General features: G+C 41.8%; 1 protein-coding gene across 1 annotated transcript in view; it reads right to left on the reverse strand.

Annotated features, from left to right (window-relative positions):
• Nucleotides 1-23,114, reverse strand: part of LOC137934625 (uncharacterized) — a 44,010-nt gene extending 20,896 nt beyond the window's left edge. Inside the window, exons 1-5 of the mRNA XM_068779071.1 lie at nt 22,968-23,114; nt 22,334-22,389; nt 12,258-12,382; nt 12,076-12,170; nt 6,719-6,924 (exon numbers count right to left, since the gene is read on the reverse strand). Of these exons, the coding sequence (XP_068635172.1) occupies nt 6,719-6,924; nt 12,076-12,170; nt 12,258-12,382; nt 22,334-22,389; nt 22,968-23,081 (596 nt within the window). The 5' untranslated portion in view covers nt 23,082-23,114. The remainder of the gene's footprint in view (nt 1-6,718; nt 6,925-12,075; nt 12,171-12,257; nt 12,383-22,333; nt 22,390-22,967) is intronic.
• Between the last annotated feature and the right edge of the window lie 662 nt (nt 23,115-23,776).

Genomic DNA, 23,776 nt, shown 5'->3' on the forward strand with positions numbered 1-23,776 from the left:
CCAAAGTTTTGTTCAAAGAGGGATCTCCCCGTAACACCACCGCCACATTACCCAATCTGAACTTCATAACATGCGTTTTCCAATTTGTATATGTTCCGCCTAAGGTTTCCAACCATTGTACACCTAATATCACATCGGTGCTTCCCAATTCCAAAGGCAGAAAATCCTCCACATCCTCTATTCCTTGAAGAGTTAATCGAACCCCCTTACAAATTCCTTCCCTGGGCAGTGCCACACCTGTACCCAATTGAACGCCATATTTTGATGTTGGAGATAACGGCAGGTGCAGTTTTTCGACTACTGTAGTAGAAATGAAATTATGGGTTGCTCCTCCATTGATAAGGACGACGATTGGTTGTTCTCCGATGCTTCCCGCAATTTTGATAGTCTTCGGAAGTGTTAATCCAACTACCGAATTCAACGACACCTCCACTATTTGAGCAGCTACGCTAACCTCTTCTTCCTACTATGCACAAGTGTCATCGTCGGCCTCCTCCATAATTTCTTCTTCCAGCTTTTGTAAAATCAGCACTTGTAGATCCTTGTTTTTACATCTATACCCACCTAAGAATTTTTCATCACAACGGTAGCACAAACCCTGCTCTCTCCGGTATTGGATTTCGAATTCGGTAAGTATCTTGAATGGCGTCCTCTTCACCATCCCATGTTTCGTCGTTTCTGCCATGGACGTGGTCCTCCCATGACCCCCAACTATGGTCCTTGCTGGTTTTTGAGTTCCCAGCCCAAATCAAGTCTGCTTAATAATTTTATTTTTTTCTTCCTACTTCTGGGCTAACTCCATGGTCCTTCCCAACCCATTGGGCTCCAACACCCTCACCTCGGCACGAATTTCGGGCTTAAGCCCATTAACAAAGTTGGACTCCAACACTTTTTGGAATCTCGTCTAATGTGGAAGCCAAATCCTCAAATCGTCTTCTATAATCTCTCACAATGGTATCCTGCTTCAACGCCAGAAATTTCTCATAAGGAGAGCCGTCTTCGGAGTTTCGGAACCTATTTAGCAATAAAGACTGAAATTCTTCCCAGTTCATGATCTCCCTCCTGTTATTTTCATACTTGAACCATTTTAATGCCTCCCCTTCCAGATATACTACGACGGCTTCCAGTTTTTCACCGTGAGATACCCGGTTGAGTGAGAAATAGCTTTCAGCTCTGTAAATCCAGTCATCGGGGTCATCTCCCTAAAAAACTGGCAACAATAACTTTCTGGGTCGCACTTCATATCGGCTCTGTCGATTCCGGTTAGCCTCGCCACCCTCTCTTTCGTGTCCACTACCTCTTGAGATCGAGTTATCTCCCACTGCCGAGTCCACCCTTGGTCTCGTTGTCGCCGACCTACTCTGCGCATTCAGATTTCGGTTGAGCTCCTCTTGGGTATGCAGGAGTTGCTCAACAACCCCTATCAGTGCCGTCAACCCTTGTTCCATGACCTGAATCTTCAGGATCTCTTCCTTCATCGAGCTCACCTCCTCCCTTACTGTGCTAACAATTCCTTCCACCGAATCCACCGTCGATTCCATTCTGGTAGTAGTCATGAAAATTCACACTTTTTTTTTTTTAACTCTTCTTCTTTTCCACTACCAACCTTCGAAGTCGAACCTCACCCTCAACTCCCGACAACAGTAATACGGCTTGCCGAGATCACGTAACAAAACAGAAACAGCCTTCTTCTTCTCTAACACCCTTCGATGCCGAAACCCTCCTCGAGCAGACGACGCTGCTCAATATCAGTGGTCTACTTCCGATACCGTAATCCCAACAGTGCGAAAGCAATCGAAATAGGAAAATGGAAACTCCTCTTCACTGTCAAAATCCAGAGGCGAACCCAACCTCGCTCTGATACCAGATGATATACCCCAAAATAGAAATACAGAGTCTCAAACAAAACAAAATAAAAGAAGGAACAACGAACCTTCCCTTCCTTGCCGAAATCACCCAAATCGACGAGAATACTCCCCGATAGATACGACTCCGGATGCGAATACGACCCACGACAAGAAACGGGAACTCCACTATCGAAATCGATGTAAGACTCGCTGGAAATAGTCACTGATAACCCTGGTATTCGAGAGACCAGTACTCTCCCTGAGCTACGCTCCTCTGAATACTCAAAACAACGACCCTTCCTCTTCCTCTGTTCTCCCGCTAAATACCCTAATGAACGTAATTAAATTGGAAAATTCCCAAAATGCCCTTGATAACATTAATCACCCTCTAATTATTGTCCCAAGTGCTGTTTATTCCTTCTAGAGTAAGTAACACTGATTTGGGGTCTATCAAAAGCATTGAGAACACTCACCAAGCTCTGGGAAGATGCAACACCCTATTTCAGGATTTTTGGGTATTGGGTTAAGACACTAGGCTCACCTTGCAAAATTTGCTTGGGTTGAGCACGATTTCGATGTTGATAAGTGACAATGAGAGGGAGGGATAAGTTTTGCTGTCTTTGATCGGGCTTCAATGCTAGACTCGGAATCAAAATAAATTTGGAAGTTTGTTAGTTGGCGGGGGAAGAGGGAGATGGAGAGTCCATAATAGGAAGGAAAGCCATTGGGGTAATTCCATTAGGGTGTTCGAAAGATATAGGGAGAGGGTTGGTGTTGAGGGGGTGACATGTGGCGAGTGGGCCTTCAATTAGAAGCAATTCCAAGGTCGAGGTAGGTTCCAAATTAAGGTGCATGTTACGGGGATAGGACGTTTTGGTAGTTTGTATGTGATTTGGCACTTGATGGGAGTGGTTGGGGAGTTGACCAAGTAAGGAGTCACCATTTTTTGAGGGCTGGGGGGTACAATGAGTTGGGTGATTATCACAGGCACGGGTGGGATAAGGCTAACAGGAAGGGGGTTGTGTCTGAGTGTCAAGCGAGGTGGCAGTTTTTCCTGGGGTGCAGGGGGAGGCAAGTGGCTATTGCAGAGGAGAATTTGAATTTGGTCGGCCTAGCAAGTGTGGTCGGGAAAAAGTTTCACTCGGCAAAGGGTGCTCCGAGTTACTTGGACTCGGTGATTCGGTGTTGAAACGCGGTGAGTGGGGGGTTAACTCGTTGGAGTCGTGATGATGCACATCATTTCGCTAGAAATCTGTCATTCCGTTGAAAGAAACAATGATCCAGAACCTGGCATTGTCAATGACGATGTAGAGGAATTGATGTCCACGGTGGATCCGATAGGGATTAATGAGGAGACATGCCTCATCCAGACGATGCCAGTGTTCAATGTCTCAATCTAGGGCAATGAGCAATCCGAAAACAACAACGATGCTATCAAAGATTCTATATTGCCACAATTATGTCGAGAGTCTACAGATGGTTAGCCATTGCCTGAATGTGCTAGAGGGGGCCAAGGAGAGCCATTCGCTAATCTCCGTGATTTAGGAGTTGGGACAAGGAGAGAAAGCAAGAGCAGAGGCCTTATCTGAATTTGTACAGAGGTTAACTAACCAACGTTGGGGGCCAAGGTGTAAGATAAGTAGGGTATAGCTGAGCCGAAGCTGGGACGTGAGCCATCTAATAATGTTGTATTTTTCGATGCTAGGGATAGTGTTGATAGTGATAGATTGACCAAGTGCAGATCGACCATCACAAAGAAAGCTGGAGGGAAAGGAGATGGTATCATTGGGTTGCGGCAGTTAGTATTTAGGGGTGGCAAGTTGTACTTGAGGGACAAAAGGTATCGCTTGCTTTATCATATCTGGTAAAGGCTAGGAGTTCGAAGGGGATGAAAATGGCATGAAGGTCAGCTGAGGAGGTGGAATACGATTTTGGGTATGATTGGGGGAGGACGAGAGTGGCGGGAAGAGCAAGGGTGGGTTTGCTGATGGGTGTTTCTTTTTTTTTTTTGGAAAAAGATGTATTAATAAACAGGAGAAATTACAAAGATTAGGGGAGCGTATCCCTTACAACTAGCGTTTGTAGGGTAGCTCCCTGCCTGGCAAGCACATCTGCCACCGAATTTGCGGATCTCGGAATGTGAGTCCAAATACAAGAAATAATTGAGGTAATTTCTAGAATTTCCTTAAAAGTATCTCAATGCCTCCACGGAGGAGAAGACGCGTTCTCACACCATCCTATCACCACTTTTGAGTCCCCTTCAACTTGGAGGGCCCCCTGCATTTATCTCTGAAAACACGAAGACCGGAGAGGAGACCATGTAACTCAACAGACGTAGAGTCTGATATACCAAAGGGGGCCGGCATAAGTGAAGAGCTGATTTCCGGAATGATTTGAAATAACTCATCTGAAACCAAAAATACCAGGATTGCCAAGAGACGAGCCATCAAAATTTAACTTGAGATAACCAGGATCGGGAGGGGTCCATTCTTGCATGACCGGAGGCTTTTTCAAAATGTGCATCAATGCCAAGTTTCTCCAGTTTTCATGAATGGAGGAACCCAGATAGGGAGAGAAGGTTTTTTTTGTTAAAAGCCAAGTTGATATATGACCAACCCGGTCTAAAGATTCACTTTTTGCATCAAATCGTCTTCTATTACGCTCATTCCAAAGCCCCCATGGGATGAAACAGGAACAAGCAGAGAGCATCATCTTTCCAAGACTCGGCATAGAGGTACCCATGAGAGACTTACTGAATGCAAGAAGATCAGCCACCATGCAGAATTGAAGCCCAAACTTACCGAGAATGCTGATCCACACCTTCCAAGAGAAACAGCAATGGAGTAAAATATGACTGGTAGTTTCATTTTAAGAGTTGCAGAAATGACAAAAGGGATCAACGGAGGGGTGTCCTCTTCTTCTCAATACAGCTGCCGAGAGAATTTTGCCTTGACAGGCACTCCACATGAAGAATTTAACCTTTGGAGGGGCACATAAATGCCATACGAAATTGATCCCATTCTCCCTCCAAGCCGGGTTACTGCCATTTAAAAAGCCGTATGTTGATGAGACCGTGAAAGAATCCTTTTTATTCGGCCACCAAATGAGTTTGTCAGCCTCCAAAGGACGAATTTTAAACGAAGCAACAAGGTCCATTAATTGACTAGCTTCCAAAGTGCTGATGGGTGTTTCTCATTCAACAGAGTTGTGGTGGGTGAGAGGCTAATCATGCAGCCGTACAATGTTTTCCAGCAGGAGCCCATAATGGTAAGCTCCGACACGTGAATGCGCGCCATAATGATGTTGCCACGATTCTGGACAATCTTGCATTCAAGCTTGCCACTAAAATGTCGAAGGCGAAGCAGCCAGTCCATAATTTCAAAGTCTTATTTCAAGTTGTTCGCATGCAAGATCACTCACATAATTTGTCTGCAGAAAGCAATCATTGCGATGATCGAGATATAGATAAAAGAATGCTTGGTTCCATTAGCCATGATGATGCATACAACAGCTCCAGAGGCACAATTGATCTTCTCTATAGTGGCAGTAATGTTTTCCGTATACAAAATGGAAATAGTCTAGTCTGTGCTGTGGTCATTGTCGCTTGGATACGGTGGTCCATTCTCCGTGAGCGACATCGGTGTCATCTGTCCTTGGGGTGCCGATTGGAACAGCATCACACCTCATCTTCAAAGAGCTATCCAGGTTGCTGCAGGATGAAATCTGGTGTTGCAGTTTCTTGGTAGGCGTGACGAGTGTGGGTAGGCTGCCACCGCCATTGGCCACCATAATGGTCGCAGTCATTGCAGACGAAGCCCCCTTGTCACCACAGTCGCAAGCGCCATAGGGGCAATACTATATACTATCTATTTGCATATAGAATTTGAACTCTAGCTATGTAGCCTAGCTTTCTCAAGCAATAAAATAATCTACCATTTAAAAAAAAAAACTAAAAACAGAATCTTCTAAATTATGCTTATGTACTCTTCCTGGCTAAGGGAAGCCTTTTTCCTTCTTTCTCTTAATGAAATCCCTTTTTCATGGTGTTCATAGAAAAAAAAAGAAAAAAAAAAGAAAAAAAGAAGACTACCTCTTTGTTTCTTTTTTTCTCAGAAAGGAGACAGTAAACTTTTTCAAACCTAATAAAAAACTACCACTAACTGAATAGAGGAGCTTGGACAAGCAGCATTTACCAGATGGAGTTTTATAATGGATTTTAACATGCCTAGAGTATTAACGGTTATTTGCTTTATTTTGATTGTTCTCTATCAATTTCTTGATGTAACTCTTGGCATACCATTATTGTGTTTTTGAGTGATCTTAGACACTTTAAACAAAAGGAACATGAAACAAGATATCAACAAAGTCAAAAGAGGAGAGACACAAAATAGAAAAATAGAAAAATAGAAGAAAAGAAATGGCTAGAACACAACAGTTTTGACAACCAGCTTCTTTATGCCAGAACTAGGAACATTAACCCCAAATTTCTAACCCTAGCGAGATCTGAACCAACATCGCAAATATGTCTCATTTACATTCTCACCTCCCCATCTAGAGCTACTGAACTAGATAGACTCCCTACAAAATATTTAAGATTTTCCTACTAATGTTTGTAAAGATTTTCGTACAACCTTAATGGCTTGCATAATTTAATTAACCTTAGAACATTTCAGGTCACGAACATCAAACACTTGCAGTCAGAGTTTAAGTAATGAATCGGCAATTGCTTAACACTAAATGTTCTTGTTAGGAAACATTGTACCCTTAAACACTTTCTTGCACAACATGTATCAGAATCTTTGACCCATGTCAAGAAATAAATTCCAAAAAACACTTCATATCAAATACATAAAATGTAAAGTGGAGATGACCTTTCAGAGGCTGCAACATAAACAGTTACAGGGCAAGAATCATGGGAAACTGCTCGAGTAGGGGTTCTCCAAAGAACATTTGAAAGAGCCAAAATAGCTGAGGGGCCATCACTTATAACTCGAACTTTTGCATCACATTTGGGAGAAGAACAAACAGCCCCATCATGAACAAAAACATTTGAGATGGAAGAAAGGTGAGTAGTAACCTGTCATAAAAGAAAACAAACAGTGTAGTAGGTTATAAGAGACATCACATAATTGCAAATATAATTTCATTTGACATAGTACACTATTGATTACTAAATACCAACATAACATTCTAGGTTAAAACTCTGCTAAGTTTGATACTTTCCTTGTGTACCCTTTCAGGTAAGAATCCTTTCATGTAACACATCTCTTGATTTAAGACACTGGGGTCAGTGAAACAACCTTTGGAAGTGGTTTAGTGGACAAATTGTACTAGTCAAGTTGTATCCATTGCACAGGTAGTTATACCATCGTTCATAGCTACCTACAGAGATTTCAGATCACCAGCCAACATATCTAAACAAACAGAGGTTTCAGAAGTCCAATTACAAGGAAGATTTAGGGAAGTTGAAGTCCCATTTCTTTGTTGGAGATTTTGTTTCTTTAAAAAATCCTTTTCCAATGATTTCTTCATGGCCTCCTTTTCCCTTTATGAAATTCAAAGAGATTGAAAGGTCAGCCCCTGTTTAGCTAGAGAATAAGTAAAGACATCGGCAAATCTCTATACATGGATATCCAGACTGAATGAACAGAGTCGCTTCAACCTTTTTCATCGCCGCATCTCGAATGAAATAGCAATCCACTTCTATATGTTTAGTCCTCTCATAAAAAACTGGGTCACTTGCAATAAAGATTGCGGCTGATTATCACAAAACATGCTCATCGGCTCATCCAGGTTGAAACCCAGCTCTGGTGAGACTGACTTAACCCACATCAACTCGCTCACAGTGTGAGCCATCGCCCAGTATTCAGCTTCTGCACAAGACTGGACTACAAATTCTGCTTTTCACTTTACCAACAAACCAAATTTCTTCCTAGGAAGACACAATATCCAGAGGTTGATTTTCAATCTAGTTTAGACCCTACATAGTCTGCATCTAAGAAAGCCTCTATCTTCATATGATTGTTAGGTCTAAAGAAAAGACCTTTACCCGGTGCTCCTTTCAAATACCTCAAAATTCTCTGTGCAACTTCTAAGTGTACTTTCCGAGGATGTTCCTTAAACTGGCTTGCTACACTTAATTCAAAAGAAATATTAAGTCTAGTAACTGTTGCATAAATTAACTTTCAACCAGGACTCCCAAGTAGACCTCAACTAAGCCATACCACACTTGGCAATCCAATCTTTTGATAGACTATAGGACATTGATCAAAGGTTTTTTCCTCCCATAGTTGCTTGTGAGCTAGACTTGCCTATCTGATCATCATCTTTTAGACCAATCACGTAATGTTTTTATATGAACAAATGGATTCACTTTGAACAGGTAGCATTTCGACTTGAATCTGGCACTATCCTTAACACATCGAAGTCGATGGAATGATTGATTGATGTCTAAATTGTAATTCCTTTCAAACTAAAGCTCCCTAGTCTACCTTAAGTTGATTTTATGAACTCGTAGAAGAAGAAAGATTAAGGTAAACTATAAAAGACTGGAAAGAATAACCATATTTAAGAATAACTAGATAAGAGTTGTTTAGCAGCCATACTGTATACAAACTTGACTAACCAGAGAAATATAGCATTTCGTCTTCCTGCATTTTATCTACTCAGACCAAAGCCTCTAGGCTCCTTTACTGACCCCTAGCAGCCTTCAAAAGCATTACCTGCAGCGAACAACTACAAGTCAATATAGGATCTCTCAGAGGCTTCACATGAACTTAAGACTTGTAATAGGCATACGACAATCTATGAGCTTGCATAATGATTCTGAATCAAATAGCAAGCCGAAGACAATAATATGAAAAGGATGGCTATACCCAGGAGCCGCTCTAGATGTTGCTTAATCTTTCTTGGCTTCATTGCTCTTTCACACGACCACATGAAGTCTTGACTTAGTCGGCACTTAAGTTAAAGAGAACTCCCTATGATGATTGGCCTAAGATCAATCACGAAGCCAAAAAGAGAAAGAGACAAACATCAAAGCAGAGCCATGTTGCTCAAGTCTTCGATTTATTCCTTGTTTCCTGTTGAAAGACACCCACATGTGTAGGGGTGACATGGCTAGTAAATAAGGAGAACTTCCATAGAAATGGCATATAATTGTAATTATGCAAGTTGATGTATATCCTCTTATGTCTTTTTCCTTTTGAATCATGTAGCCCAAAGGGCATTGTAGTCGTTGTAAACACCCTCCCACAACTATAAATACAACCTCAAGGAATGGGGTAGAGCATTCAAGCCTTTCCTCTTGGCTCAAATTCGTCCTCACATCTCTCTCTCTCTCTCTCTCTCTCTTTTCCTCTTCTATCTCTCCATTGGCTTCTTCTCTCCTCTCTCCCAAGAGCTAGAGTTCCTCTCTTCTGTCCTCCCTTGAGATGTGTTTATGTGTTGGCCCTAAAAATCAACAAAAGTCAAACCTTGAAATGGGCATTGCTAGACAGTTTATGTGTATTAGGCCTTTTCATGAGCCGATTCAAGCCTACTTCTCTCCCACAAGCGCATACAACTTATTTTTTCAATGCCAAGATCACTATATCCATGTCTTAGGTATGGAAGTTCCACTCGGTCTGGCCAAAATGGAGCTACTCTATCTATAGTTGGGTATGCCCTGGTTAAGTACTTAAAGCTAAGCCACTTCCCTCCCACAGTCTCCCCATCAGTCCAAATGCTGAGAAGAGAAACAAGCTGACTCAAGATGTGATAACCCTGACAGGACAAGGTAGTGGTTACTCACCTCTTTTATGTGTGGCTAGACAATCGAGGACCAAGCTCCTTAACTTCATTCTTTACCCAATTCATACCCAACCTCCAGACAAATCAGCCTTAGATACTAGGGCTATGACAAGCCATGGTTTGTCTTCCAACACAAATTTCGTCTTTCAATTGATATAGAATTTGCCAACAATAATATGATATAAACAAAGAGGCGACGAAAATCTCAAAACAAGATAAAATGGGTTGAATTGAGGAAGAACAAGCCACTCTGGGTTGGTGCGGTGCACTCGTGTTAGCACAGTCATTTGATTGTTGTTCTAAATGGATCGTTATGAAAAAAGAAAAACATATTCCTTGGGACTGTTGTTGGGCTTGGCGAGGCATTCTTCGTGTTAGAGACTTCACTTCATGGTGTATCTGACATCTCATTGGAGATGGGTCACCAATACTTTCTGGTTCTACTTGTGGCTCCTGGTGAGCCACCTTATTGATCTTTTGGGGATAGATTAATGATACGGCTTGTCTAGTGTTGCAAAAGTCTTAGAAATGATTGAAGAATGGTAGAGGGCCCCTTTACCTACAACCTCATCCAATCTTATGAAAGTTTGTGAACTTATTGACGAAAATTGACCCTAGTGCTACGGATCACACGGTGCAGACCCTATGAACAAAGTGTGGATTTGCTAAGCTCTCAAAGCCTGCTAGCTTTCTAGTGTGAAAGCCAGCGAGTGAAGCGCTCAAAGCAAAGCAAGTCAAGCCAAGTTGATTGTGTAGGCGGGATTGTGCGCTTATTACAGAGTAAAGGGGCTTGAACGCTAGAAGTGTACATAGCTTGCTAGGGTTGTCAAAGATGGATCGGAAACTAGCTCTTTGGATGGGAAAATGTGATGTCACAATCATTGGATATAAGAAAGCGATTCACCCTACGTTGAATGTTTGCTTCACCTTGCTTTTAATTTAAGTATAGTCAGATCCACCCAGAGAAAGCTCAACTGGCCACAAGAATGAAGTAAGTCAACTCCTCCATGCTACAAAAATGTCTTTTCAGCCACCCTTTTTTATCTTCAAGAAGAAGGGTCACCCAGACACCAAAGGAGAGATTCTAATTGATGCACAAATAGCATTTCTTCCCATACGAGTCTATGCCTAGCTGGAGAGGTGAGGAAAGGAAGCACCGTCCATCTCAAATTTGATGCCCCATGATATAGCTTTATAGAGATTTGCATTCGTCAGCTATCTACCTTTGATCAAACCCAAAGAATCCATATGATATGCCATCATATGCACTGGGGAAAGGGAGGGGAGAAGAAATATGGGCGGTGTTGGAGCTCACCAACAGCTTGAGGTAAAAGGTTGGATTTATGAGGTGATTACAGGGATTAGGATTAGGTGTATGTTCAAGATTTGCCACGGAATAGGAGAGTTTGTCGGCTATTGGAATCAGAGTCGGCATGGTCAGGTCAAAGGATTGGGGAGACTATTCTCAACACTCCCTCTCACATGTAGCTCTATGGCTCCAAACATGTGGACATTTTTTTGTGGAAGCCTAATTACTGGTAGAAACCCACCAAACCTGTTCTAATACCATGGAAAAAGCACCCAACTCAATAGCTTAAACTTAAGAGTGAAGAAGCCTAACCCTAGTTCATATACAAGGCCATGAACCAATGTGGGATTGTTTTCAATAGAAAGATCTCTACTAGCTCAACAGACTTAGACCTTTAAAGAACACGTAGAAATTATTCTGACTCCTTCAGGATAAGGAACTCCTAATAACAAATGGACAATATGATAATAGGAAACAACTAAGACCCTCAACGAACTGCTCCATGAAAGACACCTTCTAAAATAAAACCTTCTAATAGTAAAAAAATTAAATTATGCGGCTCTAAGAGATATAAATAACTGCCTCTCTCCCCCTATTCTCTGATATTAGAAAGTATTCTAGGCAGTTTTATACAACAATGAATCTTCTCAATCTGTGTTTTCTTCATATTCTGCTTGAATATGTTGATGTTATCTTTGGTTTTAATATCAATGCTTTATCAGTGACGCTTATTGGGCAGGTCCCAGGTTCGAGTAGCACCTTATTAGCAGGTCCAGATTCCAGATTCCGAGACATATGAACTATTTACAGAGGTATTTTTGTCATTTTAATTTCTGGCTTTGACTAACAGAATGAATGGTAAAGGGTTTGGCTATGGTTCTCTTGATTCTTTAGTGTTTTGAACAAATGTCTTTCATCTGGAGGGTCAATATGCAATTCCTAATGAGGACCACAAAATGAGAATTGACACCAATAAAAAAAAGTAATAACAAGAAATAAAACATCATGCAACTGATCAGAATAGAACCACAAATTTAACCACGTTCCAGAACACTACGTTTATTCAGAAATTAAGAAATGTTGAGTGAGACAAAACTTAGATTGTGCAAGAACAAAGATTAAGCATACCCGTTTCAGGAGTTTACTGAAATTTGCCTTTGATATATCTAGAGCCCCGCCAGTGGCACTCCCTCTTACATAAATGGGAACTCTAGACAAATGCTCTTGACAACCCAGAAGCAAATTAATGAGTGGTTAAACTACAGAGAAAAACACATGAGATTAAAACATGCAAACAAACAAGTATCTACCTGCAGTGGTTGCACCCTTCTGATGAAGTTCTGAAGTCTTCAAGTTGTGAAATGCTTTCTCTTTTGTAATTACACCTCTTCCAGCTAAGGCCCAATTAAGACCATAAGAAATTCCTAGGCCTTCCCTAAAAATTGAGAACTTAAATATATAAACTTTTTTGAAAATGCAACTGACTAAAACCACGACTGAGCCATCAATAAGAGATACATCTTAGTCAAAACCATGTTTCAGATCCAGTGATATTATAAAGGATATGAGAATCAAACGTAAGTATACCTGGCAAAATAGTTGTAAAACAAAAAACCATTTGGTAGTTCCTTCTACCAAAGATTTAGGGTTACCTCTTTCGGTATCTTTGAACAATATTTGACTAAATGAATGATTTTTGAGAGCAATGAACGAAGGGAACGAAGGGAGCGAAGGGAAAGATGGGAGCAAAGGGAACAAGGAGAGAGCTCTCGATGTGAGAGACAAAGAAGCACAACAAGCAACTCGGGAGAAGGATTGGACCAAGGAGGGGAGGCGACACAATGACCATCGAGGGACCATTGGTGACAGTGGCATCCCACTGGCCACCATGCGGTCAACTAGAAGGACTCTTACAGGAACTGACGATGGATATGGATCAAGAGGCCTTTCATCGAGGAAAAATCTTATTCCCAATGATGAAGATGAAGAAGGTAGTTGGCAAATACCAAACCGACGCAAGACAACCAGACGACGAACTCGAGGCTCCTCCAAAAATGTGAACCCAATTGCCGCCTTTCCGGTCGGAAGTACCATGTTCTCTTTTCAAAACGCCTTTGATCCCGCCGGACAAATGGTGCACATATTCTCATCAACAAATGGCAAGCAGTCCACCTCCATTCCATTCATTGCCAGTATCACTTTCATCACCCAATTTGATACTATCACCCAGTCACCTGAATTGACAAGGACATCGAAGGAGCTTTGGACTGGAAATTTCATCTTCCTCCTATCTATCTACAAGTACAAGGGCAAGTGGGAGTGTAAGATCACCCAATGTCGTGGCAAGCAAATCATGGGAAGAGTTTATATCTGGGAGGCATCAAACTCTGGTTTTGGATGGGACCAATTCAAATCCTGGACTATTCGAATCACCGGCACTGATAACGGAAAAAAACCCGAGAAACCTCCAAAATTTTCTTTCCTACCTCTGAAAGCTCCAGGCTTCAACTCACACTCCCCGCCACCATAGACCTGCCCACCTAGTTCTCCATCCACATAGACCCACACCACCTCAGCACGGGAACCCAACTCCTCTCTCATTCCATCATCATCACCACCCACCAGCCCAGCTTGGACATCGTACCAACCCTATTGTGGTTGACCGATGTCCATCAAATCACATACCTACCCAACCTTTCTTTCCTAAATGATCGGAGCTGGCTAATTCGCTTCCAAAACCAACAGACGCAGGACGGGCTCTTTGTTTGCCTCTCACCCCTGATACACCCATTTTCAAAATCAGCTACCGAACCCCATTCCATCTAGAACTGCTTCTCAGCCAATGGATTTGCATCCTAGGCCTTCCAAGAGAGCTCTGGCAGGTGGACATTTTCCGATGAATCGCCGAATGCTTCGGCTAATTTGTGAGGCTGCATGGACACCTCTCTGCTGGCTCGACTTGACATGGCTCGCATCTTCCTCATCCTCACACAACCTTGCTCGGGATCCTCCCTCATCTAGATCACCGTCAAGACCCATGTTTTTTGGATTCGGATCTTCTTCCTTGGCTCAAACAGCAGCTCTTCTCCGGCGATGGAGGAAACTCCAATGGTGAACCAGTAACCTCCCACCCTACTTTGTCCTTTGGTTAATACCCAAGTACCTTCACCCTTTAACCAGGCAATGCCACCTCATTAGGTACATGACTATCAACAACCACAAAAGGTTTTAAATCTGAATTCAAGTGAACCACCTAAGTTCTAGAAAAATGCCTCGAAACCCACCACAGACCCTTTTTCAAAAATTCTAACTCCCTATCCATAAACTTCTGACGCTGCCCGTACCCATCAACTCAACAAGAACTGGCAACCAATCCACCTGGCCACACCTCATGCCCTGCGTCTCGACCTGAGGCCCCACAAAATCACGCAAGCCCTATTTTTTTCCAGGTTGACAAGACATCTGAGTTAAACATCCACCTACCACCACCGAGAATTAAACATTGCCAGGGTCCACCACATCCCCCCTTAGAAAATAAACAACCACCCGAACCTCCCCTCCCGTATTCCTTCATCTTTGCCATCATCCACTTCATCTTGCTCCCGAAAAACAATTGCCCGAGCCTTCCCCCTTACTCCAAAAGCTTCACCATCATCCCCATCACACCACACCAAAAATGTCCACCACCACCTCTTCGCCATCCGACGATTCCTCCACCCAACAACCTTCCCCCATTCTAACGTCTGATATCCACTACCCAGAGTCTGATACCGAATCGAGTGGCAGCACTCCCGTTCTTCGAAATCCTCGTCGTGCACCTACCTCCACTACAGAAAATATTTCTCCCCAGTTGAGAGTCATCACTTACCAACGCAGAAACCGAGCCCCTGCGCGACCAGCCAATTCTGCAAATTAGGAGGAATCCAATGACCCACCAACAATTTACCCAACTATCCCCAAAACTGAAAGGCGAACATAGGTATGATGATCACACCTGGAATGAGGGGGGGGGGGGGGGGGGGGGGGGTCAACAAATATTCTGACAAATGAATCATTTTATCCTGGAATGCTCGCAAAATTGGTTCTGGAAGTAAAACAGCATGCATTCGAGACTTAATTACTTCCTACAAGGCCTCGATTGTACTCATCCAAGAATCCAAGATCTCCTCGATGTCTGATCGCATTGTCTGTGACCTTTGGGACAATCGCCAAGTGAAATGGTTTGCAATTGATGTGGTCGTATTGGTTGGGGGTATTCTCGCCATGTGGAACCAAAATCTGGTCGAAATATTAGACGAACACCAGGTGATTCACTCAATCAGCCTTTGCATCTGCGACCGAATAACGGGCAACTCCTAGACTACAACAAGGGTTTTTGGTCCTTCACATTATGGCCAACGGAATTTGTTTTGGGATGAACTGCTTGACATCTCCCTTCATTGGGGGGAGGGCGGCTCCTAGTGGGAGACTTCAATGTTACTCGCTTCTGCTCCAAATAATCTCCCCCCTCTTGGTGTATCTCCACATCCATGAGGAAATTTGCTAATTTCATCGGAAGTTGTGAGTTGGACGACATTTGTCTATCCAGGAAGATCTTCACTTGGTCTAACGGGCAACACCATGACCTCATCCTCTCTAAACTCGATTGGTTTCTTGCCAACAGTGATTGGTTGCAGATACATCACCTGACTACGGGGAGGATCCTCAATCGTTTATGTTCTGATCATTGGCCTATATCGATTGACACCTGAATGGACAGTTGGTGCCCCAAGCCATTTCAGTTTGAAAATGCTTGGATCAAGAATCCATCTTTCTTTGTGCTGGTCAACCCGGTCTGGCCTTCCCTACGGCCATCTGGAATGCCTGGATGAGCCTTATCGTAGGCGCTCAAGCTCCTCAAGCTCCATATCTGCACTTGGGCAGCCTCCCTTCATGCAGGAATCAAGGCCACAAAGGCAAACACTCTTGCCTAGCTCTCTGCTCTAGATGGTTAGGAGGAATTATGTACCCTCACCTCTGATGAGTTTCATACCTAGAGTGCCTTCCAATTTCAACTCCAAGATCTCTCCTACTCGGAGCTTACTCGTTGGAAGCGAAGGGCACGATTCCAATGGCTTAGTGAAGGGAATGGAAACACTCGCTCCTTCCACTCGGGGGCTTTTGCCTGGCATCACTCTAACTGTATCTCCTCGATGTTAGTTGACGGGGCGATTACTAGTGACAAGGACGCCATTTGCTAACATTTTTTTGAGCATTTTTTTGCAAATTTATACCGTGAAAAGCGATGCTCCCGACCATGCCTCCAACATATTTCCTTCTCCACCCTTCCTACTGGGTTGACGTCTATGCTGGAAAGGCCTTTCTCTCAGAGGGAAATCGAACTTGCTACTTTGGGTCTTGCCTCAGACCGTGCTCTTGGTCTTGACGGATTCAATGGCAAAATTTTCAAGCTTTGTTGGCCCATTATCAAAGAGGATATATTGGAGATGATTCATTCTTTCTTCTCTCATGGTCTGTCTTATAGAAGTATGGGAGCCTCCTTCATTACTTTAATCCCAAAAAAGCAATCCTCTAAGCATCCAATGGATTACAGGCCGATCAGTCTTACATCCAGCCCCTACAAAATCATTGCAAGGATCCTTGCCAATCGCCTCAAAGTAGTCATGTCGATCTTGGTCCACCCTTGCCAATCAGCCTTTATTCGAGGAAGAAATATTCTTGACTCAGCCACGGCCTCTCATGAAATGATGGACCATCTCAGCCAACTGAGAAAGCCATGCTTTGCTCTGAAGCTTGACCTAGAAAAAGTTTTGGATCGGGTCTACTGGTCTCATATTGGGGATCTCCTACACAAAATGGGTTTCTGGCCCAAACTGCAATACTGGATTCACAGTTGCATCTCATCTACGAGCTACTCAATTCTGCTCAACGGCACCAATCTGGGATATTTCAAGGGATCTAGAGGCATTGGGCATGGCGACCCGCTTTCTCCCTTACCCTGCGATCTAGTGGCGGAACATCTTGCTCGGTTAGTTTGGGCCGCTAAATCGGCTAGATGGCTCCAATCGATCTCCTCTCAGACTGACTTGACATCCCATTGTTACAATTTGCGGATGACACCATTCTGTTTGGCATTGGTACTATTGAAGAAGAGCAACACATCAAATCCCTCTTTGGCCTTTTTGAGCTAACATCGGCTCAGAAAGTCAGTTGGAGCAAAACATCTTTATTTGGGTCCAACATTCAGGAAAGCACCCTTCATAGCATGGCTGATCTTCTTGGATGTCAAATTGGAGCTCTCCCCACCTCTCATTTGGGCTTCCTCTTTTCATCGACAAAACACTCAAGCAACTTTGGAACCCAGTAATTGAAAAGCTAGAGCAGCGATTGGATACATGGCGGGGTCGCTTCCTATCTTATGTTGGGAGGCTTACCCTCCTCCGGGCTGCTATTGATGGAATTCCTATTATCTTCCTGTCATTTTTCCATTGCCCAATGGAAATCTGCAATCAAATTGATAGCATAAGTAGAAGATTCCTTTGGCATGGTTCAAGTGACGGCTTCAAGCACCACCTAGTTAATTGGGTGGACGTCTGTCAACCCAAAAACTTCAGGAGGACTTGGTCTGCTTCTAACTAGAGATATAAATTCGGCCTGCCTCCTAAAGTTGTTATGGAGCTTCAATGTCTACCCAATGCAATTTGGAGACATATGGCGGCCAGGATTCTCCACTTTGAAGGAAGATGGAGGATCAATGGTGGGAACAAGCAGCACCTTTCGCCTCTTTGGCGCTCTCTCTACCCGTTAATCATGTCCTTTAATGCTGGGATGAACTATTTTAGCTGGCAATGGCGAAACTATTCGGTTTTGGACTGATCCCTGGTGCAACGGTTTGGAATTGAGCAGATCATACACTCCTCTCCTCCCCATTTATTCCTCCCAGAATGCCATGGTTGTTGATTGTTGGACCTCTCTGGGGTGCTAGAATTTCTTTTTCCGATGGGGCCTTTCGGATTCAGAGGCTATAATTGCCTCCCAGCTCTTATTAGACTTGTGAGAAATTGATATTCGACCTACTACTCCGGACAAACTCATCTGGGTGCCCGACAATAATAGAAATTTCTGTCTCATCTGCCTACTTGCTCATCGCTGGTAGGCTCGAGCCCCAGCCTCCTCACATCAGCTCTATTGCCTGGAAAACTAGCCCCTCCAAAGATCCAATTCTTTTTATGGAGTGCCCTTCATGGAAAGATACTCACGGCTGATAATCTTAGGCGAAGAGGTAATGCCACACCATGCAAGCTTTGTCCCCTATGCTCTCAAGTAGATGAAACCATCCAGCACCTATAGCTTCATTGCCATTTCTCATTGCAAATCTAGACCTGGATCCTCCATCGAATTGGCATTACATTCTGTATGCCTCAGCAACTATCAGAAGTCGGTCTGTTTCTCCAGCACCTCCCCATGAACAAGCTGCGTCGTATGATTGTGTCAGCTTGCCTCGGGTATATCCCCTGGCTGATTAGGCAGGAGAGGAATAATAGGCGATTCAATTCCAAGCTCCTCTCAACTTAGGCAATCACATAACTGATTCTGGGTCAGATCTCGACATGGCATCACACCAAGAATGATTTCAGCATGTTTAGTGGCTCCTCTTTGTGAACCAATTGGCAATACATAGCGCAAATGTCTGGAAGCCAGCGGCCTCCAGCCTGCATTCCATAGTCCTCCTCCCCCCCCCCCCCCCCCTCCTTTCCCCAAGGAGTTTTCAGACTAAATTTTGATGGTAGCGCTCGGGGTAGCCCGGGGCTTGCTGGTTTCGGAGGGGTTATCAATGATGCCTTGGGTAATATTCTTTTCTCCTATGCTGGACCGATGGGAGTTTCAGATTCCAGTGTTGCAGATCACGGTTTAGCCACCTTCAAAGATCATCTTCACGGCCCCCTCATTGCTGAAGGAGATTTCAGCGTTATCATTCACTGGTGTTCTGCTGCTTCTACCCCTCCTTGGAGACACTGGCCTATTTATCATCGTGTTTTGGACATTGTTGCCAACCTTTCTTGTACTTGGTCACATGTTCCTCATTCTGCCAATTCTTTGGCCGACGGGCTTGCTAAACATTGGACCTCCCTCCCCGCAATGGTTGTCATGGGAGGCCCCCTTAGTATGTAATTTTTCTCAGTTAATACATTATCACTTTTATAAAAAAATAAAAAAAATAAAAAAAAAGAGTTACACAGAGAAGAGGATAAAATAACATATGAGATATATATTGGACAATAAAGAGAAACAGACATACATAAAAGGTAAACCAGCACATGCCTAGTCTATGTGGCCATTAAACATCACACATTAAAAACCAGGATGAACCAGCACAGCCAATGTCACTGCCTAAATTGAAAAAAACCACGGCTTTTCAGAAGCCAGGGATAGAACCTAAGATATTGAACAAAAGTAACACTTTCTTATGAGTAATCCTTTTTTTTTTTTTTGAGTGATTTCTTATGTGTAATCTTCCTTTTAAATATCCTTCACATCCAATACTAATTAGCATATAAAAAAAGCACAGAAGAGGAGATGAGAACAAACCCAGAAAGCTCTATTCCTGACAGCTAAACTTCAAAACATTCAATCAGACTGCATGTCCTTTTCCAAGAATAATGATTTAAAGTAGAAAAACTTTGGTAGACACCAAAGAGGAGCAGAGACACTTTAGGCAGAAAAAATGGCATCACTGGCAATGAAAACAAAAATTATCACTCAAACAATGTTTTTAAAACAGACCAAATCAAAGACTGCAGGTAGAGGAGGTGAAGTCAGAGACTCCACTGGTGATGTTCTTTTTGTTTTTTCTAGGCCTCCTGTAAGGCCTTCAGCTCATCATGGACAGATTCACCACCCTCCATGGCTGAGGGAGTCTCTGCCATTGTCATCAGCTGAGTCACCTGGGACAAAGTCCCTTCAGGGAGTCCTTTTATGTATTTTTATAAAATTGAAGAAATCTGTAAGGACATGACCATTGCTTGGCAGTACATCCCAAGGTGTGCCGTAAGCATCGCAGATACATTGGCAAAGGCATCACCCAGCACCACCTTGTTGTCAGCACCTCCTGTTTAGTTTTTTCTTCTATGTATAAGGAGTTTTTTCTTTGCATTCAATGGCCTGCTTGTGTACTTCCTCCATGGGAGCTTCTTTCTTAATGAATCCTCTCTTCTCATTGTCATTACAAAAAAATAGAAAAATAAAATAAAGCAAAAAGAAAACAGACAAAATCAGATGGCCAAGATGGTTTCAACTGGAACCATGCACCCCAATTATCCAGGTGGACCTTAAACAATTCTTATATCAAAACTAGTCACTACTGGAAATGGGAAACACCAGTGCTTTATGACAAGCCTGACACCAAATATAAAATATTAAATAAAGTGAGCATAGAAGCCAATAGTTTTTTGCTTTTAATTCCTCTTTCTGGAATACAAGAAAGAAGAGAAAAGCTCAATCTTTGGGTCAAGGGAGAAGATGATAAACGAAGTGCAAACCAATGATGAATTGCACAAAAAGAGAAACAGTGATAATCTTCTCTTAAAAATAGCTACCAAAAAGCTTTTCCAACAGGTTGCATCATCTTCATCCAAAATTGAGACTCCAATTTTTTCCCACTTTTTACAGTTCCTCCTTGCATGAATTTTCTCCTCTTAAATTTGAAACACAATTGAATCATCAAAAAGTTGATTTTCTTACTTCTTGTTCCCTGTGCAAACCAAGTAGACAAGGTCACTTCCCTAAATTCCACATCTATATCATTTGATGATAAGTTTTTGGAAAAGGTAATAGTCCCTACTGCAAAGCAAAACATTTCAACCAAGTGTATTCTTTTCACAGGGTTTCAACTAATTGTTTAGAGCTTTCAGTCTGCTGAAAAAAGGACTCTCGAAGCCCTGGGTTTATTGCCAACAGAGACCTTTTTCTCTGGGATCAGCCTACTTGAAAATTTATAGTAAGCTCATAAACAGTAGAAGCTGCATGATATAAGTTGGCAAATTAACTTCCATCTTTTCCTAAAATTACTGAGTTGTTAACTTCAAACAGTGAGAGAAAACCTTTTTCATTTCCACAGGGATTTCTGAAACATGTAGCATTATTATAATAGTTTGCCATTACAAATTTCTCTGTTGTCCCAGTTTTTATTTTTACAGTAGACATATTTATGACACCAAATGTATAAGACTTCATAGCACTAAGAATCATAGGACTTTAAAGTAAACCAGTTCACAGACCATTATCCTCGACATACTCTACAGGAAGAGCAAAATAAGTTGTGCCAAGCCTAATATGGATCCATGTTAAGAAAATGTTCCTATGTCGAAAAATCAGGAAGTTCTTAAGAACATTGATGCTGCAATTATGTCCCTTGCTCAGGCCCAAGTCCTTCAGCAAGAAGTTCTGAGACCAAGTTATTGTCAATAGGTACTCAACCACTGAGCAAATGTAACCTCCCGATACAGGTCAATGGGCTTGGTAGGAGGAACCTGGACCTAATGTCAAGCAAAATTGATATTTGATGGCTTAGATAGATACTCCATGGTATCATACTCTAATAAAAGCAGACTCCATAACAGTTTTTAATCAAAGGAGTGTTAGAACACAATGTCATTTAGACATGTTGCATTTTCTCTAAGCATTTGTTTCCAGTTTTATTGTCTCACATCCTCTCCTTCTTCCTTCATCATGTTTTCTAAAAGGACCACCAAACCTCCACAACCAGTAATAAGCTTCTTATCTAAATGCCTGCTCCTTGAAGCAAGTGAAATAAGATTTCACAAGAAGCAACAAGTTCATAAACCAGGACACCGTAGCCAGAATTTCCAAGTTTGGGTCCGTAGTATCAGCTAGATCAGAATGAGAAGACTTTCCACTAAAAGCTCATCATTTGGTTTCTATTTATGAATATAATCAATTTTCATTTTTTTGTATCCAAAAAAATATCTGGTATATAATTTGTCATTAAAATCCAAGTTTCTTGACTTATTGATCTATACGCTTCATCAGGTACTAACTTGTTCCAGTGAAAAGGTCAAAACTTTGTTTTGCACAGTATTAATTTCTGAAATATATACCTGGAAACATCTACAGAAAAGATACTGTAAACAGGAAACAACTTCCTAATTTTTAAAATAGCTAAATCATTGGGCAAGTTTATGGCTACTTCAATGCAATTAAAATAAAAAACTTAAAAATTTAACAAAGAAAGTTTTGACTTAAAATTTCCTGTCCCAGTAGAAACCAAGTCCCACGAATGTAATGATATGTCTCTAAAGCAAAAAACACCTTCAAGTGAAACAAAATAAACACGAACTATATGCACAGAGTCAGAGGACGAGTGTACCTTGGAAATACTACTGTTTCTGGTTGCTCCTCCACTATCGGCTGTGAAACAGCATACTGTACAGATCCAACACAAACACAGCCTCTATTAAATTCTAATACTAATAAAAGAGCCAAGTACATTTAGAACTCGAAAACATATCTCAGTTGTCGAAGAGCCTGCAAACCAAGTTCTTGGTTCACCTTGACGATTCCCAGTAAGATGATAAGTTAGCCTTCTGTTACTACTATAAAGTAGTGATTTTTAAATCAAATATTACCCAAAATTTCTTTCAAAGAGTGTAAAGTACTGATTATGAAACTTTCTGAAGAGAGAGTCTGGCTGTACGACTGTCTCACGCCTAACTAATACAAGGAACAGGCTCCGAAAACGAATAATAGAAAACTGCTGCACCAATATATAAATCTAAACTGAAGATCGCCGTTCCTAAAAACAGTTGTATGTCGAGTGATGCATCAGAGTATCCGGTAGCAGAACAAAACGGCATTTCAACCGGCAAATAATGTTTTAAGAAAAAATATCTTAGAAATTAACAAGGCACAGATTGAGAAAACATCAATGTGAAATTCAAATAAAGCGAGAATAATACGAACTTGAAAAGACAGAAATGAGAATCGGGAAAAAGAGAATTTACTTGTCTGGATTGAATGTAACGAGGACATTGAGCAGTGGGGGCTGCAACTGAAGATCGTGATTTCGTAGAACTGAAGACGCCTTCAGCTACCCGCTTGAGGAAGAGGTTTCTCATTTCTGTCGAAGTCAGGTTCCAGCTATCGACAAGGCAGCTCAGCGGAGGAAAACGTGAAGCACCCCATAAAATGAGAATATAGAGGAACTGCTAATTACAGTGAGCCCCTAAACGTTTTGGAATTACAATTACCCCCATAAAATATCAATTATTATCCTCATCGCTTCGCTTTTGAATGCCAGATTATCATGATGTCGTGACGCTCCATCTATTATTTTATCTTTAAAACTAACAAAATACAATTCTTTTACCGAATTTATTTAGTTAAAAAAAGAGTATTTGTAAATTCAAAATTGTTAAGTCCCAACAAGATACAAACTTAACAGGAAGCATGAATAGGTTTGTATACCCTAATGAAAAAATTTCACTTATTTTTAGTGAAAATGTAATTGAATACTTTTTTTTTTATTTTTTATCTTTCTTCTATTCTACCTTTTGATACACAATAATACTTTTCCATGAAACAAGGTTGTTACCTCTCCCTTGCTTTCATGTTGTTTTGTACTTCCAATCAATCAAAGATTCTTCATTCCCTATCAACAAAACATACTCCTATGATGTCCATTGTCTTAACCTCCAATATACTTACCAACTATCTTCCTTATCAAAAGAAGAATACTAATTACATGTTTTCCAAAATTATTTTTTCTTTAATTAAAATCTTTTTATAATTTGCTACTAAATTATTGGTATTA

This window comes from Aristolochia californica, unplaced genomic scaffold (genome assembly GCF_029961685.1).
Source record: "Aristolochia californica isolate CCGP_79_NKW_82.1479 unplaced genomic scaffold, dmAriCali1.0.hap1 SCAF_6, whole genome shotgun sequence".
NCBI classification, from domain to species: Eukaryota; Viridiplantae; Streptophyta; class Magnoliopsida; order Piperales; family Aristolochiaceae; genus Aristolochia; species Aristolochia californica.